This window comes from Phragmites australis, chromosome 3 (assembly GCF_958298935.1).
Source record: "Phragmites australis chromosome 3, lpPhrAust1.1, whole genome shotgun sequence".
NCBI lineage: Eukaryota > Viridiplantae > Streptophyta > Magnoliopsida > Poales > Poaceae > Phragmites > Phragmites australis.
The window spans coordinates 32,274,408-32,297,164 of NC_084923.1; the positions used below are offsets into that span (position 1 = coordinate 32,274,408).

The 22,757-nt window shown below is 48.1% G+C and overlaps 1 protein-coding gene and 1 pseudogene across 1 annotated transcript; both read left to right on the forward strand.

Annotated features, from left to right (window-relative positions):
• The first annotated feature begins 4,414 nt into the window (after positions 1 to 4,414).
• On the forward strand, positions 4,415 to 6,747 carry LOC133910664 (uncharacterized). Its single transcript, XM_062352980.1, has 2 exons — positions 4,415 to 4,433; positions 6,311 to 6,747. Exons 1-2 carry the CDS (start codon positions 4,415 to 4,417, stop codon positions 6,745 to 6,747), a joined length of 456 nt encoding a protein of 151 aa, XP_062208964.1.
• A 10,727-nt stretch (positions 6,748 to 17,474) lies between these two features.
• On the forward strand, positions 17,475 to 22,384 carry LOC133910665 (alpha-soluble NSF attachment protein 2-like; annotated as a pseudogene).
• The last annotated feature ends 373 nt before the right edge of the window (positions 22,385 to 22,757 follow it).

Sequence of the window (22,757 nt, forward strand, 5' to 3'; positions counted from 1 at the left end):
TGTGCGTCCGGACGCACGCCCGGTGAAGCAGAAGGTCCGGCGACAGGCGCCTGAGCGCCAGGAGTTCATCCGGGAGAAGGTCAACAGGCTCCTTGATGCCGGATTTATCCGAGAAATCCTCCACCCCGAGTGGCTGGCGAATCCAGTTATCGTCCTGAAGGCCAACGGCAAGCTCCGCATGTGCGTGGACTTCACCGATTTAAACAGGGCTTGCCCTAAAGATCCTTTTTCCTTTGCCCCGCATAGATCGGATTGTAGATGCAACCGCGGGATGTGATCTTTTGTGTTTTTTAGATGCAAACTCTGGTTATCACCAGATTCGCATGGCCTTAGAGGATGAAGAAAAAACTGCTTTTACCACCCCAGTGGGAACTTATTGCTATACGTCGATGCCTTTTGGTTTGCGCAACGCTGGGTCTTCTTTCCAGCGTGCTATTCGCATCACCCTTGATTCGCAGGTTGGCCGCAACGTCGAGGCCTACATCGATGATCTCGTGGTCAAATCCCGAGACCGCGCCACCCTGCTCGAAGACCTTGCCGAGACATTCAATAGTCTCCGCACTACCCGCCTGAAACTCAACCCCGAGAAGTGTTTCTTCGGGGTACCTGCGGGCAAGCTTCTCGGTTTCTTGGTTTCCAGCCGAGGGATCGAGACCAATCCAGAGAAGATCTGGGCCATCGAGCAGATACGACCTCCGGCTCGACTCAAGGAGGTTCAGCGTCTCGCCGGCTTCATGGCGGCCCTCGGGCGCTTCATCTCCAAACTTGGGGAGCGGGGGCTCCCCCTCTTCAAGCTTCTGAAGAAGACCGGTCGTTTTGACTGGACGCCGGAGGGCGAGCAGGCCTTCCGCGATCTGAAGAAGTATCTCACCTCACCACCCGTGCTGGTGGCTCCGTCCGAAGGCGAGCCACTGCTACTCTACGTATCGGCCACTCCTCAGGTCGTAAGCATGGTGCTGGTGGTGGAGCGCGACGAGTGCGCGGGGCCAGATGCTGGGTCCCAGCTCCCGGCCGCCCCTAGGCACTCCCCCGTCCTCGCGGCTCCTCCCGAGCAGGGGGTCGAGCCCGAGCACTTGGTTCCCCCCGAGCAGGGGGTCGAGCCCAAGCACTCGGCTCCTCCCAACCTGGGAGTAGAGCCTGGGCACCCGGTCAGCCCCGACCGTGCCGCCGAGCCTGGGGGTTGTAACAGCCCCTCGGGTGTGGTCGTGGTCCGGGCCCGCCGGGTACAGCGGCCGGTGTACTTCGTCAGTGAAGTTCTCCGGGAGGCCAAAACAAGGTACCCCCAGGCTCAGAAGCTTCTCTACGCCGTGCTCATCGCTTCCCGGAACCTGCGCCACTACTTACAGGCGCACAAAGTCTCAGTGGTTACCACGTACCCACTGGGACCCATCCTCCGGAACCGAGAAGGCACTGGGCGTGTAGTCAAGTGGACGGTGGAGCTGGCGAAGTTTGACCTGCACTTTGTCAGTCGCCAGGCGATCAAAAGCCAGGCACTCTCTGACTTCGTGGCAGAGTGGACACCCGTCCCTGAGGTCGTCCCAGAAGAGATCTCTGCATATCCCAGGCACGATGCGCCCGGGTATCGGATCATGCATTTCGACGGTTCCCTCTCGCTGAAAGGCATGGGGGCCGGAGTGGTTCTCACCTCCCCAACGGGTGAAGAACTCCGGTACATCGTGCAGCTGCAGTTCCGCGCATCCAACAACATGGCGGAATATGAAGGTCTCATTGCTGGCCTCCGAGCCAAGGTGGGCCTCGAGATTCGTCGCCTCCTAGTCAAGGGAGACTCCCAGCTGGTGGTCAACCAGGTATCCAAAGAGTACCAGTGCACGGATCCTCAAATGGCGGCATACGTGGTGGTAGTCAGGAAGCTGGAGAAGCGCTTGGACAGCCTGGAGCTGCGGTACATCCCTCGCCGTGACAATGCTCTGGCCGATGACCTCTCCCGCTGGCCTCCTCCCGTGCGCGCGTCCCTGCCGGAGTCTTTGAAGAAAGACTCACACGACCTTCCGTCCTGCCTGTCGAACAGGGCGAAGGAGAAACCTCGAACTCAATTCAGGGGACCCCGGCGGCGCCCTCAGTGGGAAGCCCCGTCAGGGTGCCGCCGTCCAGCGAGTGCGCTACGCTTGCTGAATGTTCTCAAGATGCCTCATGGATGGACGACATCCGAGGGTACTTGAAGGAAAAGTTCCTCCCCGGGGATGAGGCGTCTGCCGAAAGAGTTGCTCGGCAGTCCAAATGCTATGCCATAGTAGATGGGGATCTCTACCGGCGTAGCGCAGGCGGTATTCTCCTGAAATGCATCTCCCGGGCAGAAGGCGGCGAGCTTCTCGCTGAGATCCACGAGGGTGAGTGCGGTGGCCATGCATCGTTCCGCACGCTGGTCGGGAAGGCCTTCCGGCAAGGTTTCTACTGGCCTACAGCCCTCCAGGATGCTTCCGAGCTGGTTTGGCGCTGTAGAGCGTGCCAGTTCCATGCAAAGCAAATTCACCAGCCAACTCAGGCTCTTCACACCATCCCCCTGTCATGGCCTTTCGCGGTCTGGGGGCTGGACATTCTGGGTCCATTCCCCCGAGCAATCCGGGGCTATGAATACCTCTACGTCGCCATCGATAAGTTCACCAAATGGCCGGAGGCGGTCCCAGTCATCAAGGTGACCAAGAACACGATGCTCCAGTTCATCCGCGGCATCACCAGTCGCTTTGGTGTCCCGAACCGAATCATCACCGACAACGGCACCCAGTTCACAAGTGCCCTGTTCGGGGACTACTGCGAAGACCTCGGCATCAAGCTCTGCTTCGCCTCCGTCGCTCACCCTCGGAGCAACGGGTAGGTCGAGCGTGCCAACGCGGAGATACTGAAGGAGCTCAAAACCCGGACCTACGACGTGCTCACAAAGCACGGAAAGGGGTGGGTCGACGAACTTTCTGTTGTGCTATGGGCCAATCGGACCACGCCAAGCCGCGCTACCAGGGAGACTCCTTTCTTCCTCATGTACGGTGCTGAGGCGGTCCTCCCCTCCAAGCTCACTCTAGGCTCCCCTCGGGTGCATGCCTACTCTGAAGGCGAACAGGAGCAGCAGAGGCGCGACGACATCGACTATTTGGAGAAGGGTCGGCGGTGTGCCGCCGTCCGGGCAGCCCGCTACCAGCAAAGTCTGCGGCGCTACCATCAGCGCCACGTCCGGGCCCAGTCTATTGAGGTGGGGGATCTAGTTCTCCGACGTGTCCAATCACGCGAAGGAAGGAATAAGCTGTCCCCTATGTGGGAAGGCCCCTTCACCGTGATCGGTGTCCCGCGAGGAGGCTCCTTCCGGCTGGCTGTAGAAGACGAGCAACCGCTCCCCAACCCGTGGAACATCGAGCACGTGCGCAAGTTCTACCTGTAGATGGCCATGCTCGCGGCTCAGGTCAACCAGGCCGGGGGCTTCCCCCCGCCCAAGTTGACCGGGGGCTACCACTAACTGGGTAAGTCACCCAACCTTGTTAAAAAAAAATTGTCAAATACAATATGAATGTTAATGTGCAATCATATGTCAATTTCGTTTTTCTGGACTCCATATGTTTAAATCTGTCTGGTGAGATGCTCGATTGTGCGAAGAAAAGTTCGCTCTCTCATTTTCCCCGCTAATAAAAGAATCCCGATCGGCATGCGCGCGGGCAATTGCCGCTGGCTTACATCTGTTGTGGTAGGCTGTGGTGTTCGGTGTCGTGGCAGGCTGCCGGGCACTACCGAGTCCCTGGGGTTCTCGGGTAATCCTATCGCTCGAGCTGCTCGAGTAGTCCGGAGCCTAGGCCCCAGGGGCGGCCTGTCGATGCTCGGTCCGGTATGTCATACCCGGGCGCCACCGAACCATAGGACCTCTGGGTTATGCCTCTGTCTGCTCATGTCCGCCGGTCTGGGCATTCGAGAGGTCTCGGGTCGAAAACGAGAGCAGTCTATAACGAGTACCGCACTAACAGAGCGCACCAAACAAAGAATTTCTCTATTTTTTTCTCAAGTCACAGATCGACAATCAAAGCAAAAGCAGCTCGACCGCGAGGGCCTCAGTGCCTAGGTCGCTACTCGGCCCCAAGGGTCCTCGGGTGGTCCTACCGCTCAAGCGTGAGTGGTCGAGATCGCTCGACCCCGGGCTCCTCACGCGCCCCCTGATGCTCGGGCGTCCCGGCCGTGGGAACCAATTTCCCGGGCACCCCGAGCTCGGAGCGCATGCCCCTCCTGGATCGGTCGGCCGAAAGGCTGACAGCTGTCCGGTGAGTGGTTAAATTTAGACGAATTTACATTCAATAAAATTTTGTTCCCAAGTCATCCTCGGGGGCCCTCGTATTCTAATCTGCCCGGTGAGATGGTCTCCTCGCGCACAAAACCCTACCGTGTGTCCACTTTTTCCTAGAACGACAGAACGGTCCGTAGAATGGTGTACCGTACATGTGGTAATGTCCGATCGAAGTCTTTCATGGTGGTCGTGGTGTTCGGTCCGCTTTTAGGGCCCCGAGCACTACTGAGTCCCTGGCGCCCTGGGTAATCCTATCGCTCGAGCTACTCGAGTAGTCCGGAGCCTAGGCCTCAGGGGCGGGCTGTCGGTGCTCGGTCCGGTCCATCCTAAGCCCGGGCACCACCAAACCATGGGGACTCTTGGTCGCATTCCCGCCCGCGCGCGTCTCCAGTCTGCTGACTGAGTGGTCGCAAGATGGAAAAGTGCTCACCGGTCATGGCGTGCTCCGGGCTGGATCGATCTATCTCCCGAGCAAGGAAGTTCGTACCTTTGTCTTTTGACTTAGCCGTTGCGGACTCGCGAGGGCTCGGGGGCTGAACGCACCAAGAAGGACGATCGGGACGACTTCGTTCTTGGGGAAGGAAAGGTCGGGGTCGGTCCGACTGAGTACTCCTCGGGGCATCAGGAGAAGACATCAGAAACAACACTAAGCACTTAGAAGAATACTGGAGTTGCGACCCCAAAGGAAGGCTTCCATTATATTCACAAACAAGGATAGATGTTCTGAGGGATCACTCCCATATTTACATCAAGTCAAAAAGAAAAGAAGAAGAAAAAACTACTACAAAAGCTTAGTCGGAGTCAGAGTCGGAGCCCTCGTGGCCGCTCCTCGGGACTGGGGGCGGCGGCACCTCCCGCTTGAAACCGGCCGCCACCGTGGCGGTGGTGCTCCGAACTGCCTCTTGGGCGGCCTCCTCCTCGGCTTCAACCACCCCTTCCTGAGCCGGCTCCAGCGGGAAGTTTGGGTCTCGGCTCCGGTAACAAGCCAGGACGTGTTCGGCCACTGCTTGGGCCAAGCCACGCCCCTCCCGGGCGGTGAGTTCCTGGATGGCCCAGGACAGCGCCTCGAGGGGCTTGCAAACCTGCTGGAAGCCTAGGGCGTACCGGCCAGGGCCTCCCCCCTTCGTCTCCATGATAAGTTGCCCGAGTCCAGCCATCGCCACGGAACGCTGCATCCGCCGGAGGGTGTCCTCCAGCATCAGCTGCAGGCTGGCCCGCGCGACCGAGGCGGCCTCGAGTTCCTCCTTCGCGATCCGCGGCCGTTCCTCGAGCCCCTGGCCCCCGACCGCGCCAGATTTACCTGCCCCGCCAGGACGGACAGGGCCTGCTCGCGGGTGGCTAGCTCCGCCTCAGACTTGGCGATCCACTCCTCCCTAGCAGCAGCGGCCGCCGCCGCCTCGGCAGCCTCCGCCTCCCGACGGGCCAGCAGGTCCTCCCGGGCGCCCAAGTCCGCCGCCGTTATCTCGGCGTCGGTCTCCCGGATCGCGACGTCCTCCTCCCAGCGTTGGAGATCCCCGTCGACGTCCTGGAGTTCCTCCGCCCAGTGCTGGAGCTCGGCGCAGGTCCGGTCGACTTCGCCTTTTTGGCTGGCTAGGTCGGCCTAGAAGGCCTCTGCTGCCCTCTCGCATTTCACCACCGCCTCCTCCCGCTCCTGCGCCTGCCTCTCCCTGACAAGGGCCTCGGCAGCCTGCTGCCGCGATGCCTCGGCCAGGCGGGCGGCGTCTTCCCGCTCCCGCGCGACCTCCGCGCGGGTGTCCTCCAGAGCCTTCCGCTCCCGCACGGCCTCCACGCGGGCCTCCTCCAAGGCCTTCCGGCCCTCCTCCGTGGCGAGCCGCTCGTCCTCGTTGGCAGCACGCGCCGCGGTGAGCTGCGCTCTTTCTGTGGCCAGAGCGGCGCGCTCCGCCTCTCACCGCGCCATCTCCTCCGCTACGGCCGCCTCCAGCCGCCCGATCACCTCCCGGGCGCTCCCAAGCACGACCGGGAGAGGTTAGACGGGTTGGCTGGGCGACGGCTGGGCGCTGGGTCCCCTGCAAGCCTCCCCCGGGGGGCTCGGGGTCCCCGAAAACTGCCACGCGGTCGCCAGCCCCACGCTCGGCACGCTTAGGGCGGGCTCGGACAGCGCCGGACGCTCGGGCGGTGGCTGCGTCTCTTTCTCGACCGCCGCATCCACCGGCCCCTTCTCGGCCGCCGCGTCCGCCGGCCCCAGCTCCGCCGCTGTGTCTGCTGGCCCCAGCTCCGCCGCCGTGTCTGCTGGCCCCAGCTCCGCCGCCGCGTCCGCCGGCCCCAACACCGCCGTCGCGTCTGTCGGCCCCGTCTCCGCCGCCGCGTTCGTCGGCCCCGTCTCCGCCGCCGCGTCCGCTAGCCCCGGCTTCGCCGCCGCGCTTGCCAGCCCTGGCTCCGCCGGTGCGCTCGGCTCGGGAGCGCTCGGCTTGGGGGCTGGCGCCGGCCTCGGCGCCTCCGGCCGCCCCTAGCTCTCAGCGGTGCCCGTAGGCGGTGTGCAAGAGAAGAACAAGATCAGAATCCAGAACTTAGTTCGGGCAAAGCACACCCAAGAAACAATGAAGGATGAAACTTATGTCGTTGTGGGTCTTCGGTACTGCCATCTTGCTGCCGGAATCCTGAACTTCAGGCTCGATGGCGCTGGCCCGGAGTCCTCCCTCCTTCTCTTCCGCCGGGGGTTCTGCGGGGCCGCTGCGTGGTCTCCGGGCGCCGGATCGGGCCCAAGCAGACCAAAGTGCGGTTCCAGAACTACAGATGCCGCCCCCACCGACGGCCCCGCGCTGGGCGGCTGGCCGTCCCGGCTCCCCCCTCGCCTGGCGACGGCGACAGCGGGGACTCCGGCACAGGAATAAAGAGCTGGGGGCGCTTCCCCCGGTCCTCTGACGCTGGCACCGCCCCGCTGCAGGCGGTGCCTCCTCCTCCGGTGCGGCGGCCGCTGCCCGCAGCAGCCCCACTGCTGGCCTGCGGCTCGCCGCTCGCAGCGCCTGGGCCGCCAGTCCTCGCCGGACCTCTTGCGGCCTCCTCGCTGGCTGCCTCATCCAACCCAGGGATCTCAACGGCCTTGGGACTCCGACGCCTCGGCCGGTCGACCAACCCCTGGGCGTCGAACTCCGGCAACTTTGCCTGGATTGCCACCCGCTCAGGATTGGCGCAGAGCGCCCATCTCATCCACCCCGGTCACCACCCGGAGCATGCCCCTCAACTCCGCCATGCCCAGGTCCCAGTCCTCGCTGATCTGGGTCCGGGTGATGTCCTTAGGACCGGTGTAGAGCCAGCAAGGCCGGGCCCGTTCCCGCAGGGGCGCCATGCGGTGCCCGCAGGAACCGTTTGAACAAGGATGTTCATATAACCCGGGAATACAGGTATGTCGACATTGATTGCGGTAGTTTGGCTACTCTAATGGCCGAACCGGTTGGCGAGGGCGTGGGGAACATCATGGAACATGTTCTGGTAAAAGGGCATGGCAAACGGTGCACTAGTTGGCCGGGAACATCGATGCCAATTAGCTACAGCGCTGCTGTCTCGAGGCTGTCCGCGACGGCAACGACCGTGGCGGCGTCGATCGGGCTTTGGCCGGGGCTAGGGCTTGGCTAGGGACTTAGTATGATGCTAAAATAGTAGTAAGGGAGGAGAAGAAGTGGTCCTCACATTGCTTTGATGGTCGAGGAAGGAGGATTCGCGGAGAAGACGACGTAGCGCATCACGGGCGGTGGCGGCGGCGGCGGCGAACGGCGAACGGTGGCGCTCCGACGACATACGGACAGGGCAGCAGTGACTTCTAGGGTTTGGTGGCATGGAATAGGGGTAGGAGAGGGCGTGTAACTCATATTTATAGTACTAGGGCCGGCTGGTTGAGGTGGAGTCCAAACCGAATACGAATCGGATTCGAGTTCAAGTCGGTTACGATTTCCTTTTTCACAGCTCTCTATTCCGAGGATGATACCTCTATCGTCCGGACACCAAATTGAACGTTTCTTGATTCTAAATTGTATTACTCGAAAAGATCTATAACTTTGGTAGTCATTGGAACTTCTGAAAACGTCATCTTGATTTCCAAAAATGCACCACAAGATAAACTATTTGAACTCGGACTTCTCTGCGCTGCACTGATTCCGGGGGCCATAACTCCTAGGTCCATTATCCAAAAGGTGACTTCCATAGGTTCAAATCGAAGCTCTCGACGAGAACTACAACTTTGGTATTTTCAAGATTTGCATTTGAGGCCGTTTTGAACTCCAAAACGTCATGCGAATATAAGTCTGTCCAGGACTCCGCGAAAATTTACAGATTTCGTGGATCCTTTTTTGGGCCATCTAGAAGACTTGGCTAAGGGTTTGGACTTGAGCAAGATTAAGCCCAAAGATAGTTTAGGTATATATAGGGTTTAGAAAAGAAACTTTTGCAGAGAAATTTGAATAGGATTTGAATTTGAATTGAACTTGGATTGAATTTGAGAGAAACAAAAAATAGGGTTGAACAAGAATAGAAATAGATAAGGAATTTGAATTTAGATTTGGGTAGAATTTGAGAAAGAGGAGAGATTGACTTCAAACAAAGATTTGGATAAGATTTGAATCGACCTGGAGAAGGATCGGGTATGATCAAAGATTGAATAGATGATGAATTCAAAGATTTTGAATTCCCGCAATTAAGATCGTTAACTTATTCACTACTGAGTTTTGTAAAAACCTTTTCAAAATCTTTTTCACTCAAAACACCAAAGAGAAAGAAAAGAAAAAGAACTCTAATGCATTTACGTGACTCCTAACAAAACTCAGCATGCAATACACAGAAAATAATAACCTATATTGATTGATTGTTTAAGAAAATAGGTTTTAAACCTATACTACTGGTGAAGCTATTCAACAATCTTGGAAAATTTTAGAAATTTGAGAAATCTGAAAATCAGGGTGTTACAATACCGCAAGATGAAGAAATATTTTGACAATATGAGAGAGCAAGGTATTGGTCCAAAACCTCACAATCACAATAGGGTACTAGTGTTTGAAATGGTCAAGAACATCAAGGTTGTTTTTGGGAAGCCACCGAAAGGTAAAAAGAGGAAGAAAAATGAGACTCCGACCGGCATGCTGTGGAAGAAGATGCCAATTTTCTTTAAGTATTTATCTTACTGGAAGGACTTGAATGTTCACCACAACATCGATGTCATGCATGCTGAGAAAAATATGTGTGATAGTATCATTGGCCTCTTACTGGATATACCGGGCAAGACAAAGGATGTAATCAAGTCACATAAGGACTTAGTACATTTTAAAATTAGACCAGAGCTACACCCTGAAGACAAACCAAATTGGAAACATTACCTTCCCCCGGCTAGCTACTCTCTGACACCTAAGGAGAAAAAGGCATCGTGCAAATACTTACGTGAGGTGAGAGTACCGATTGGTTACTCATCCAACATCAAGAAACTAGTCTCCATGAAATATTTGAAGCTAATCGACATGAAGTCTCACGATTGTCATATGATGATGACGCAGATGCTCCCTATTGCAATCAGGGGTATTAAGTCAGGATACATAAAGGTGATCATCACAAGTTGTGTCACTTCTTCAATGCAATTGCACATAAGATGATTGATTCTAAAAAATTGGATGCTCTACATAGTTACTTGATAGAGACTCTGTGTCAACTTGAGGTGTATTTCTCTCTGTCCTTTTTTGATGTCATGGTACATGTCGGTGTATCAGGAACCGGGGGTCCCCGAATCCCGATGCCAGGCCAGCCATCCGCCACGTGGCGCCATCCCGCGAGGTCTCTCCTGTAGGATGAGAAAAGGTCAAGTCCCGGGAGAAGGTGCTCAGGGCCACAGTCGGCGGCCCCCGAATACCCCAGTTCCCCGATGATCCACGGAATCCAAGTACCGGGAAGAAAGTACTCGGGGAGGTGTACGGTCACCCCCGAGCACCCTAGTCCCCTGACGATCAGGAGAGCTAAGTTCCGGGAGAGAGTGCTCGGGGCTGCGTGCGGCGGCCCCCGAGCACTCGGTTCCCCGAGGATCCGTACAAGAGTGCTCGGGAGAGAGTGCTCGGGGCTGCATGCGGCAGCCCCCGAGCACTTGGTTCCCCGAGGGTCCGTACAAGAGTGCTCGGGAGAGAGTGCTCGGGGAGGTGAGCAGTACCCCTGAGCACTCGGCACCCCGAGGACGAGGAAAAGCATTCTCAGGAGAGAGTGCTCGGGGATGTGAACGGTACCCCCGAGCACTTGGTACCCCGACGACCCAAAAAGACCCCCGAGGGGCCTACCGATGAGTTGTCAACCAGTCAAAGGCCCGATGCCGCATTTAATGAGCGTGTATGGCCTGACGCCTCCAACTGCTCCCGCCGCGCTCAGCGTCAGTCCCTGCCATGTTTTGGCAGAAGGACGTGGGGTTATTAATTGCACGGGTCCCGTCCCGTGCCATCCGGCTTATCTCGGGATAACGTCGTAAGGATCAAGGCGTTCCGTCTGCCGCGCTGCTGTGGTAGGGGAACAAGACAGGGCGGGCACGCCGGGTTGCTCTGCGGCTGCCCGGTGGGCCCTCTCCACGGCGCCCGTTGCCAGGGCATTTATGGTGACGGATGACCGGGCGTGCGACGCATTTTCCACCCCCGGTCACTTCGTCCAGAGGAAATGATGACGCCCTTTCCATTTATGGCGTCTCGGAACTCGTGCCCTCTCCTTCCGTTCGGGGCATGTCGCGGCCGGCGAGTATTTAAAGCAGCCGGCAGCACAGAAGCAAAGGGGGGCAAAAAAGAAAAAAAAAGAGGGACAAGAGACGAAGAATAGCAAAACAGAGACCAAGAGCCGACACGAAAAACACAGCGCAAAAGAACACCGTGAGGAAGGCTGAGCCCAGTTCCAACCGAAGAACAAGGAGCCCCAAGCTCTTAGATAGACCAACATTCTTGTAACCAGCAACATCCTTGAGGGACTTCCTCAGGATAGTTATAGCATCCATACAGGAGTAGGGTATTACCTGTCTAAATTCTGGTGCATTTACTTCTTCTTGCACTAGGTCAACACCCCCACCACCGGCCGTTGCATTCATTCCCATTTATTTCTCCGATGAACTTATTTAGGATCATCCCCCCGGCCGAATCTCTAAAAAGGGGTCTCTCGGGATCCCTGCGACTGGAGTTAATCCTCCGACAGTACACTTCTTGGTTCATATCGTGAATGAGATAATTGCACTGAAGCTTGTATTCTTACATCAGATGTATACGTTTGAGCAGTACATGGGAATTCTTAAGGGCAATGTACGGAATTGTGTTCACCCAGAGGGTTCCAAGATTGAGGGCTACAGTACCGAGGAAGTCGTTGAGTGTTACATCAATTATGTAAACGATGCAAAAACCGATTGGTGTATCCATATCTCGATATGAGGGGAGGTTGTCTGGAAGAGGGACCAAAGGAAAGAAAAGATTCATCGATCAGGATTACAAAGCAGTGGAAGAAGCACATTTCACCATCTTTCAAGAGCTCAAGGTAGTAGAGTCATACATCAAGCAACACCTGAATGAGCTTCACACAGAAAATCAAGGCCGCACAGATGATTGGATCATGAAAGAACACAAGCATTGCTTCACCACTTAGTTCAAGAACCAAAACCTACCAGATGGAGAATTCGTAGATAAAAAAATGCTAAAAATGTTGGCTTGTGGCCCATCAAGCAAAGGACAAGAAGAGCACGACCCAAAACAATGGCATTCAAATAGAAGCCTATGATACAACAGAGGAAAAGAGCACCTACTATGTGTTCATAGATGAAATATGGGAACTCGACTATGGAGTGAATCTGCAAATCCCCGTCTTTCGGTGCAAATGGGCCAAACACCTAATTGGCGTGACGATGGATAACTACGGGTTCACAACCATCGACCTCAGCATTATAGACCATAAAGATGACATGTGGGTACTCGTTGATCACATCGCACAAGTTTTATATATAATCGACCCCACGAATGAAAGTACGTACATAGCTATTGCCGGAAAATAAAGAATTGTCAGAGTTAGGAATGTGGAGGATGAGAAAGAATACAATTAGTTCGATAAGATGTCGTCTTTCAAAAATCCAGAAAAGATCAAACTTGTAGAAGCAACCCTCGATAGATCTGTGATGTCCTACATGCGTCTTGATGATATAGGAAAAACAGTTCAAGACAAATAGTGTCATGCTATGTAACTTAGTTTTCAATGTGATTTTCATGTCAACTTATTTTCCAATATGCCATTCATGTTATGTAACTTAATTTTCAATGTGATTATTGATTCTCAAAAGTGACAAAAATGATAACGATTAATAGACATGTCAAAAACATATTTAAATGAATTTTCACAAGCGGTTTATTACATCGACTGCCTGTGAAAATTCATTTCTACATATAGCTTGCGCGAGGCCCCGAAACCCTAGCTCCCATTGACGAACTTAGACAACGTCGACAGGCTACCTAAGTTCCACCGCCATTTCGCCTCCCTCCTTCCTCCGCGAGCCGCCATCCTCCCGGAGTCCGAGTGCCGATGTCGTCCGCCACCGCCACGATGCCATCTACCCCAATGTTGCCCGGAGGTCCGCCGCCGCATCTTTCCCGTGCACCCTAACTGCCTCCACGTCCTCCTCCCCATCCCTCCCCTCCGTCTCATCCTACCTGTGCTCCTCACTGGTAAGTACGGCCGCCGCCGCCCCCCTCCCCTACCCTCCCCTCCCCTCCTTGCATGATGTTTGCTCTAAATGTCTAGCATGATGCTAATTAGCAGCATCTTGACAGCTATGCTTATGGATGGCCTTGGCATGACCTTTCCAACACTATGTTCTTGCCATGTCTTGAACTTGATTTCACTCTAGTGTATTCGAAGTCCTGATTATATACTCGATATTGTGTTAATTTTCTCAACACCTTACTATTCAGATGGATCGTCTATCTCTTATTGTACTTCTATAAGATTCTAGTTCGCAAGGTTGTCGATTCTTGTATCTCGTGCTAAGAATAATATGTTTGGTTTGTCATGAGGGCTATATTGGCTGCAATTGACACCTTCTCTGATCATGCAATAGCTGGGGTGAGTAGATCTATAGATGCTTTTGATCCTTTTGCAGCTCATATCTATAGAAAGAGCAACCGGACATGTTTTCTTCTAGCACTTTCACATTTTAGTCTGTGAAGTGTTTCATTACAATTTATTAAGGTCAAAAGATGAGTATCTGACATTAAAATTGATTTTTCTTTTCTTTCAGATCTTTTACTTTGTCGGATTTGCCTTGTTTTGCTTGGAGACAGTTGTGAGCATTTGGGTTCTTCAGGTCTGTGACTTATCCACTGTGCCGTTCTACCCCTTCCCTCCTACGCATTTTCCTTTCTCATGTTTCTTGGTGTGTTAGCAAAATACTTTCAGTTATCTCAGGGCACTTCATGCACGTGGGGGCAAATTGGTATTTAAATGATAGCAGGAGTATATTGTGTACTATATATGTTTTGTTTTCTGTTGTGCTCATTTGAGATCAATGTGATTAGTCATGGAACAACTGGAAATGTTGGAGTCTTAAGACAAATCTTTAATTCCTTTCCAAAATCTGCCTATAATCTTCTACAAAATTGGTATATTTTTTGGGTCATTCGTGATTACATTTACCTCCAGGCTTCTAGTTATCCAATGCTATGCATAAATTTCAACAAATTGAAGTTATCTTCAAAATTAGAAAATTATATTTGTCCAATTGGTTACATAAAATATGGTATCATAGTTATTATTTCTACACCTATTAATTATGTGGAGGATTAGTCCCAAAAATATATCAACTAAGATAATAATTAAGTAGATGCATTGCGAATTATCATTTAGCAGCAATGCATTTACAAAACTTCTAAAAAATATTAAAAAAATCACTAACACATTTCTAAGAAAATTTACATTAAGAACAGTATGTGCCAGTCCAATGCTATTTTCAGCAAAAGGTTCACAAACTTAGATGAAACAAAGAATTAAACTTTCTAGATGTATCACCTTTTACAAGTATAGTTATTAGTAAGCTCATGCCGATCCTATTTAAAATTGTAAGCCATCCATAGTAGAAAGTCCTCATTTGATCTTGTGCAGAGATTGAAAAAGAATTATGAGAAAACGATGTTCTACCTTATGATGGATAGATCTGTCTCAATATGCATCTCAATAACACTAAATTCTCAACCTCTCTACTGCTAATTATTCCATACCATTTAGCTTCTTTTTCAAATGCTCGATGATGAAATTCTATTACTTGCATTGTTCTAAATGAGTGACAGAAACACTCGTCTTCAAATAGATTAACCGGAGTCATCAACCTCGAGCCTCCGCCGTTGTCCCCTCTCAGTAAGTGAATATGTTCTCACAGACGTATGAACATCTGCCACACTGTAGGGGATTGATGACGTCCTAAGGGGGGTGAATTAGGATATTTAGAACTATTTTGGCTCCAAAAATAACACAAGATAAACTTATATCAATTTCTATAGAGATTAAGGGAAAGAGTAACAGGGAGAAAGCAAATGTCATAAAAGAAATGACCAAATTACTCAAGTATGATATGTCAACCTATATTGGAAGGGCTATGCTAGAAATGCAAGGTAAGGACTACATCATGACCTCTTACAATTTTAAGTAAGTTTGATACATCAATTAGTCCTAAAAATTTATTTTGCACCTAACTTGGTCGATCAAGAACCTAACATAAATATTTATGTAGCGACCATTTTATTTGTATAATGCTGATGCTGAAGTGGAGCAGATTCGTGGTCCTTGACTTAGCCGATCTCTCCCAATCTTTCTACCAAGATCTCATCGATATTATATAGATGTAAAGAAAATCCCCATACAAACGATCCTTATAATTCATTTATGAATTGCCAATAAATTTTTGGCATTCGAATAGAGCTAACAAGTGATACGTGCTGCAAGGTGGGAGACACGATACGACCAAGCCGGATGAGATGTTTGTTCGTACACACTTTCCAGTACTAGCACACATCTAATGCTTGTATATCATATTTATGACGAAGAGTACTATTGAACTAACGAATATATTACATTATTATTTGAATTGCCACAAGTAAGGTTTCGGCACCATTCTTTGTGGATATTATGTATGCCAATTTGTTAGGGTAAATAGGAGATGAACAACGAACCCGGAGGACATAACTCTTTTAGATGTGTTTTCATTGTAGGCACGGAGGATCGAATGTACTAACTCTTTGCTCACCGACTAAGATATCTAAAACATCGAACGTGACATGTGCCGGTTCATCATGTACGAAATCATCTACAAGAGTAGCAGGTTCTTTGACCACAGAGGTGAATCAGCTAGTCATCCGAGGCTTTGTGAGTGGGAGAATACTTTTAGTAATGTTAGTTGAGTTATTGTTGTACTTGTATTGAATATTATCTTGTGATGTAAAAATATTGTACTTGTATTAAATATTGAACTTGTGTTAAATATTGAAATGCTATTGAAATCTGTAATGTAAAAGTCTGTCTTGGAAATATGTTGAAATCCGGAGGAAATAAAATATATGCCTATTAAAAATTTTAATAAAATGCATACTATGAGCGGGTTCTTATGTCACCCGACTATGGTATTCTATCTATCTGCTACAGGCGGATGCTAAAGTGCGACACATGTGGAAACCTATTACTGCAAGTAGTTCGCTTAAGAAATCGTATGTGAAAATCTATTATCACATGTGGTTTAGTTAAGGAATCACATGTTGAAACATATTATCATAAGCAGTCTGTTTAAGGAACCGTCCGTGAAAATCATCTATTTTAACAGGACTTTTGATCAGAGACGAGTGACTAAATATCTCTATAAATAGGTTATCACTCACGTCTTAAAACTATTTCGTAGCAGTGTTTGTTTAGCTATTGCAGGACGGGGGTGAAGAACCATGGAGGTTACCGGATGTCAAAAGAGGACTTGATTGTATCATCTTAGTATAAGAAACACTATCACTCACGTCTTAAAACTATTTCGTAGCAGTGTTTGTTTAGCTATTGCAGGACGGGGGTGAAGAACCATGGAGGTTACCGGATGTCAAAAGAGGACTTGATTGTATCATCTTAGTATAAGAAACAGTGTTAGTCAATCCTGATTGAAGCAGGGGCAAATGTACAAATGGCCAAACAGAAAATGTACCCCGCAACGCTTGTAAATTGGCATTGAGCTTGGTATGCTGAAGTGCGCGGCATCGTGTGTGACCTAGCTACTAGATAAGAAAAAAATAAATAGACCGATGCATCTATTCCATCGTCTTCCGCAGGCGTTCTGTGCATTTTCTGGCGCTGGCATCACCTGTTGTAGCATGTGCATCGGTGCTTCAACCCTTTCTCCATGTGAGCCCAAACCATGAAGAAATTAGCACTCATGAAGACGTTACACAAGGATTTTTGCTAATTCAAGCCCATAGTAAGCCCAATGCCTCTAAAAGAAAACGAGATTTAGTGGGTGATATTTGATTACCCCGCTAATACTATAGGTTTCATCAAAGAAAATTATGTTTTCAGGTTAAATTAATACTCCATCTATTTCAAAATATAGGGCGTATTATAATTTAAAAAAAATCAAACTTCACGGAAAAACTATTAGTCAATTATGCGCTTATTTAGTGTAAAATGTTTTAGCAGTAGATATTACACATATCTTTCAATACGATATTAATTTTGTAGCAACTGATAATATAATGTAAGAGAAGTTAATTATCAAAGTATACTTTCAAAGGCTTTTTAAATCTTAATACACCCTATATAAAGAAATGGAAGGGGTAGATTAGAATCGCTAGCGGTCCTATGTGCTAGGATAAAATTTCATTGTTATCTCAACATCAAACAAGTTATGCTGATCCGATATGCTTGATTTTAAAAATTCTTCAATTAAAATTCACAATTTAACATACTGAAAAAATAATCACAATTTTGACAGCACTATTATTCCTATACGTATTCCAGCATATTCAAAGTTATATTTGTATTTATGTTATTATTCTACAAAGAGGCATATATCATTTGTAAAGTGCTATCATCGCGGCTTCTCACCCACCCAACTAAGTTGTGAATCTATCTCTCACCTGATCTAGGAAGTGTCATTGATACGTGAGACCTATTAAAAGTGGCTCTATGCGTCAGCCATCAGGTCAGAGTGCAGTTACGTCACGCGAGGCTCGTCCCCAAGGCGCCGGGTCCCCTCGCCGCACGGCACCTCCAGTCACCCGATCGGCAGCAGCGCGCGCATCCGCGTCGCCGCGCGAAGCACCCAGGGGGAGGGATGGGCGACCACGGGGCTCGTGGGGACGACTTGGAGAAGAAGGCGGAGAAAGAACTCTTCGGCTGGGGCCTCTTCGGCAACAAGCACGAGGAGGCCGCCGACCTCCTCGACAAGGCCGCCAACTTCTTCAAGCTCGCCAAGAACTGTGAGACCTCCGCTCCCCTATTGCGCCCTTTTGTAATCTCGCCTCTGTGTGCTACCTTTGCGACATCAATGCGCGATCGATCGCGTTGAGAAGATATATGTAGGTGTCTGCTGATGTCGTCTAGGGGAGGATTCTTGATTTTCGTACTACGTGGGTTGGTTTCTTGGGATCGCCGGGAATGCGAACGGAAACACGATTTCTGAGATCTAGGTTTGTGGTTCGGTAAGAGTAATTTAGGGTGGGAAGGGGTTACGTGATAATTGATGATTTTGAGGAAATGCTCGATGATATTAGGCCGATTTTAATCTTGAGCTCGCTGGTACTGCCATCCATCTGCAGTTTCATCTGTTGCATGATCTGGAATGCAAAGTAATGATTCACGGCAGCGTTCATTTTTCCATTTTGGTTTAGAACGTTTAGTTGGCTCTTTCAATTTCCTCACTCCAGTTTTGAATCTTTGAACTATCGCATCCCATATTCCACTATATTGGTTTTATCACTGAATTATCCATTAGGGGTCCTGCTGCATCTTCAATCAATTTTTAATAGCTTGTTGAACTTACTGCTTGCAACCATCTAGCGGTTTTCTTTAGTGGTACCATTAGAGATGGAACTTGGAATTTACCTGCTACTCTTCTGCATTTAATTTTTTCCCTTTGTTAATCATGGTAACCTATTTTCTATTAGGGAGCAGAGCGGCTGCTGTATACAAAAAGATTGCAGACTGCCATTTGCAGGTTCGTTTGGTTAGCTCTTTTTAGCTTTTCTGTTTACCAGTTCATGGATCATGGAACTATAAAATTATGAGACTTTACACTGCCAACGTTTATACTATAGGGAGATAGCAAGCATGAGGCTGCCTCTGCTTATGTCGAGGCTGCAAACTGCTACAAAAAGTTCTCGCCACAAGATACTTCTTTTTACACTTACTTGAGTATGATAAATTTCTTCCTTTGTTATTATTCAGCTTTTAGAGTTGTGGAGATATACTTTAGAATCGAAAGGTTTTAGATTTAGTAGGATCAAAACCGAGTATATGATGTGCAATTTTAGTGCTACTAGGCATGAGGGGGAAGATGTTAGTCTCGGTGGAGAGGTGGTTTCCAAGAAGAATATCTTTCGATACTTGGGATTGATGCTATAGAGGGATGATGATATCGATGAAGATGTTAGTCATAGAATCAAGCCGGATGGATGAAATAGCGCCAAGCTTCTGGCATCCTCTATGACAAGAGGGTGCTACAAAAGCTGAAAGGTAAGTTTTATAGGATGACAATTTGATCTGTTATGTTGTTGGCGCTGAATGTTGGCCAACTAAAAGACGTTATGTCCAGCAGTTAAGTGTAATAGAGATACGCATGTTGCAATAGATTTGTAGCTATACAATAAAGGATTGGATCCTAAATGATGATATATGTGATAAGGTAGAGGTAGCGCCAATTGAAGAAAAGTTTGTCCGACATCAGTTGAGATGATTTGGGCATATCCAACAGAGACCTCCAGAATCACCTATGCATAGCAGGATACTAAAACGTGCTGATAATGTGAAAAGATGCAGGGATCGACCAAACCTAATATGGGAGGAGTCTGTAAAGAGAGACATGAAAGAATAGAATATCCCCAAAGAACTATCAATGGATAGAAGCGTGCGGAAGTTAGCAATCCATGTGCCAGACTCATAACTTATGCATCAGTCTACTTGTACCATTATTACTTTTGCTATTTTTTACTATTACTAGTACTTTTATTATTATTATTGCTTTCTCATAATCTTTTTAGTTGGATCTTGTGGGTTTTATCTCTAGTATACCCTAACTTGCTTGGGACAAAGGCTTTGTTGTTGTTGTTGTTATTCTTTATTATACACATCTTTATGTAATATATTTCTAGCCTGACAATGCAATGCGATAGATCGTGCATAATTTTTAGAATTAACAATTATTGGAGCTAGAGAAACTCATCCAGCTGACCAAGTTATGCCCTTTGTTGTGTTCCGTCCATCTAGATATGTCTTCCTTATTTCATAGTTGACTACCCCTGGAACATCTAGTAGCTAGCATGCAAATGCTGTAACATCCCTTTAACAATAATTGTTTTAATGCGATCTTAGAAACATTAATACTGTGTGTTGTGAGTACTTCTTTCTGCAATTCAACAAGGCAAATTGTTAATTGAATTTGGTCTGGGTGTCCAGCAAGGCCACTTGATGTCTGATTCCCATAGTATGACTGGCTGACTGCTCATGTCTCAACATGCTTAACTAACTTTAAATAAAATGTTTGATGCAGATGCTGCAGAAGCGTTTAACAACGCTGTTAATCTTTTCTTGGAAATTGGCAGACTGAACATAGCTGCAAGATACAGCAAGGTCATACACCTAATGATCATTTAATGTTATCTGTGCGCAAGAATCCCTATAATTTACTCTTCTTTTACATTCTTGTATTATAACGGATTAGCCTCTATATATGTATACTGACCAATACACTTGGATTATGTATTCTTCCAACAGAAGAATCCTTGTTAGTATCTTGAAACACCAACATGATGGCCTTGAATTTGAACATTTCAGGACATTGGTGAAATCTATCAGCAAGAAAAAGATTTAGAGAATGCTGCAGTTTGCCTGAATCAGGCTGCTGATATTTTTGACAGCGAGGGACAGTCATCTCAAGCTAACAGCATGACACAGAAAATTGCAGAAATTTATGCCCAGCTGGAAAAGTAAGTTTAACTGTAGCTTTATGTAACAATGGCATTTTGATGTGAATAAATATTCTTAATGACTTGACTTCACAATCTGCCAAGCCAATAGAACGCGCTCTGGGGTGCTAAAATTTATTCAGGCCTTGGTAGGGCAGCTGGTTTCTAAAACGAATACTTTTTTATTTGTAACTTGATCATTGGCTTGTAACTTGATCATTGGCTGACTGGCTGTTTACTCTTGCAGTATCTAAAAGAAATTGTGAACTTTTTTTGCGTCCCAGACTTCTCTGTAGTTTTCTTAATATTTTAATTCTCACACCTGGGCAAGGTAGATAAAAAAATGAAGGTCATCATTAAGTTTTAACAGAAAATGCATAATGGAATTTGTTCTTTATTTTGATTTTTTCACTGCTGAACTGCTTCATAGATTTCCCTCCCTCCCTGTGCATTGAATGTCTCAAAAATCTTTTGTACTAAAACGAAAATGGATTGAATATTACGAACAATAATGGAAGGCCATCTGGAGTAACCAGTTTCATTTTATTAACAGTTTCTTTCTGGCTGTTTACTGTTTTGCTTGTCTGTCTCTGCTGGATACAAATCAAAGCATGAGACTTATCATTATGTATACATTAGTTAGAATTGGATTGTGGTGTTTTCTACATAACTTGAAATCTTTCGGTGTATTGAGTTTAACTGATTTGATAAATGATTAGATGCTTACGAGTGTGGTCTGTATTTCCTGTAGACTTGAGGTTGTCTGTTAGCAACTAAGCCTCTTTGTAATATTCAAAGATTAATTAGAAATGGTGCAGACAGGTTTAAATTTACAAACAACAGATTGACAAAGATTAATTTTAATGGAGATATGTATTTAATTTGAAATGGGAAGGTAAATGCAGTCAACGTTGAACTGACCTCTTTTTTTTGTTCTAGTTATAAAGTGATTACCTTTCTGTCTTTCTTGAACTACTTACTGACTCTTATGATGTTTTTATATTGTTTATATAACTTGTTAGATAAATTGTGTGATTGGCTGATTGCAGCCTCTAGCACAATTTTTCACACACAATGCCACATTTCAGGTACCAGAAGGCAACTGAGCTCTTTGAAGAAATTGCTCGTAAATCAATCAACAATAACCTTCTCAAGTACAGGGTCAAGGGCATTCTACTTAATGCAGGCATTTGCCAACTATGTAGAGGTGATCCTGTTGCTATTAATAATTCATTGGAGCGCTATCAGGTGCGAACTGCTCCATTGAAATGTCAGCTTGTTGCCATTGTCAACTTTCTAAACATTATTCCTTGTGGCAGGACATTGACGCAGCCTTCTCATGGACACGTGAATACAAGCTTCTGGCGGTACCATACGATGCTCATTTGTATTTTGTTCATCTTTCTTTTGTTCTCTCTTTCTTTTTTGTTGAGACGAACATTGTGTTCCACATGACACCTACTCATATTATCCATTGCTAGCTTGAATAACAGAATTCTCTATACTCACTGTGCCACAGCTTCATTAGTAAAACATGATCTGTAATCTGAAGTGAAGCCCTAAAAAGTAGTCAGTGCTAGCTGTTTAGTTTGCAAAAGCGTAGACATTCTTTCCTGGGACAACTTATGCTGAACTGAAATTTGTATGGCAGGATCTTGCAGCTTCTATGGATGAAGGAGATGTTGCCAAGTTTACTGATGCCATCAAAGAGTTTGACACCATGACACGCTTGGTACGTTCAGTTGGAAATTTCTGTGGTATTTTCCTTTGTTTTCGCAGGTGCTCTTCAAGGGTAGTGTATTCTCTAACACGAAGCTATTGCTTTTGAAGTTCAGGAACTTAAACACTAGCTCAGTTCCCTATAAATGAGGTGTCATGTATATTTCTGTTTCAGGATCCTTGGAAAACGACTCTCCTACTCAATGCAAAGAATGAGCTAAAGAAAAAGTAGGATGAGGATGATCTAACCTAAGGTTTACTGTACAAAGTTTTGGTGCTTCGATTCGGTTGATCTTTTGTGGATGCTTCACAGTCCTTGCACGAGATTACTAGACATCGGTATGGATATATACAAAACCTCCTCTTGGATGCTTCTGCTGTGGATGCCTATTTGGTGCAGCGGAGCCCTCTGGTTACCACCTAATTTGCCATTTGGAACTCAGTAGCTGTTACCATACTCTTACTGGTGTCCTGCTGTATGCTGCATCCCCCACTGTTCATGGTCATATGTGTTGTGCATATTACTCCAGGCTTTCATTATTTAACCAAACGTAACGATGCCTTCTAGCATAAATATATTTAAATAATAGCAAGATGATGTGTGCATTTTGTACATGATTTGGAAG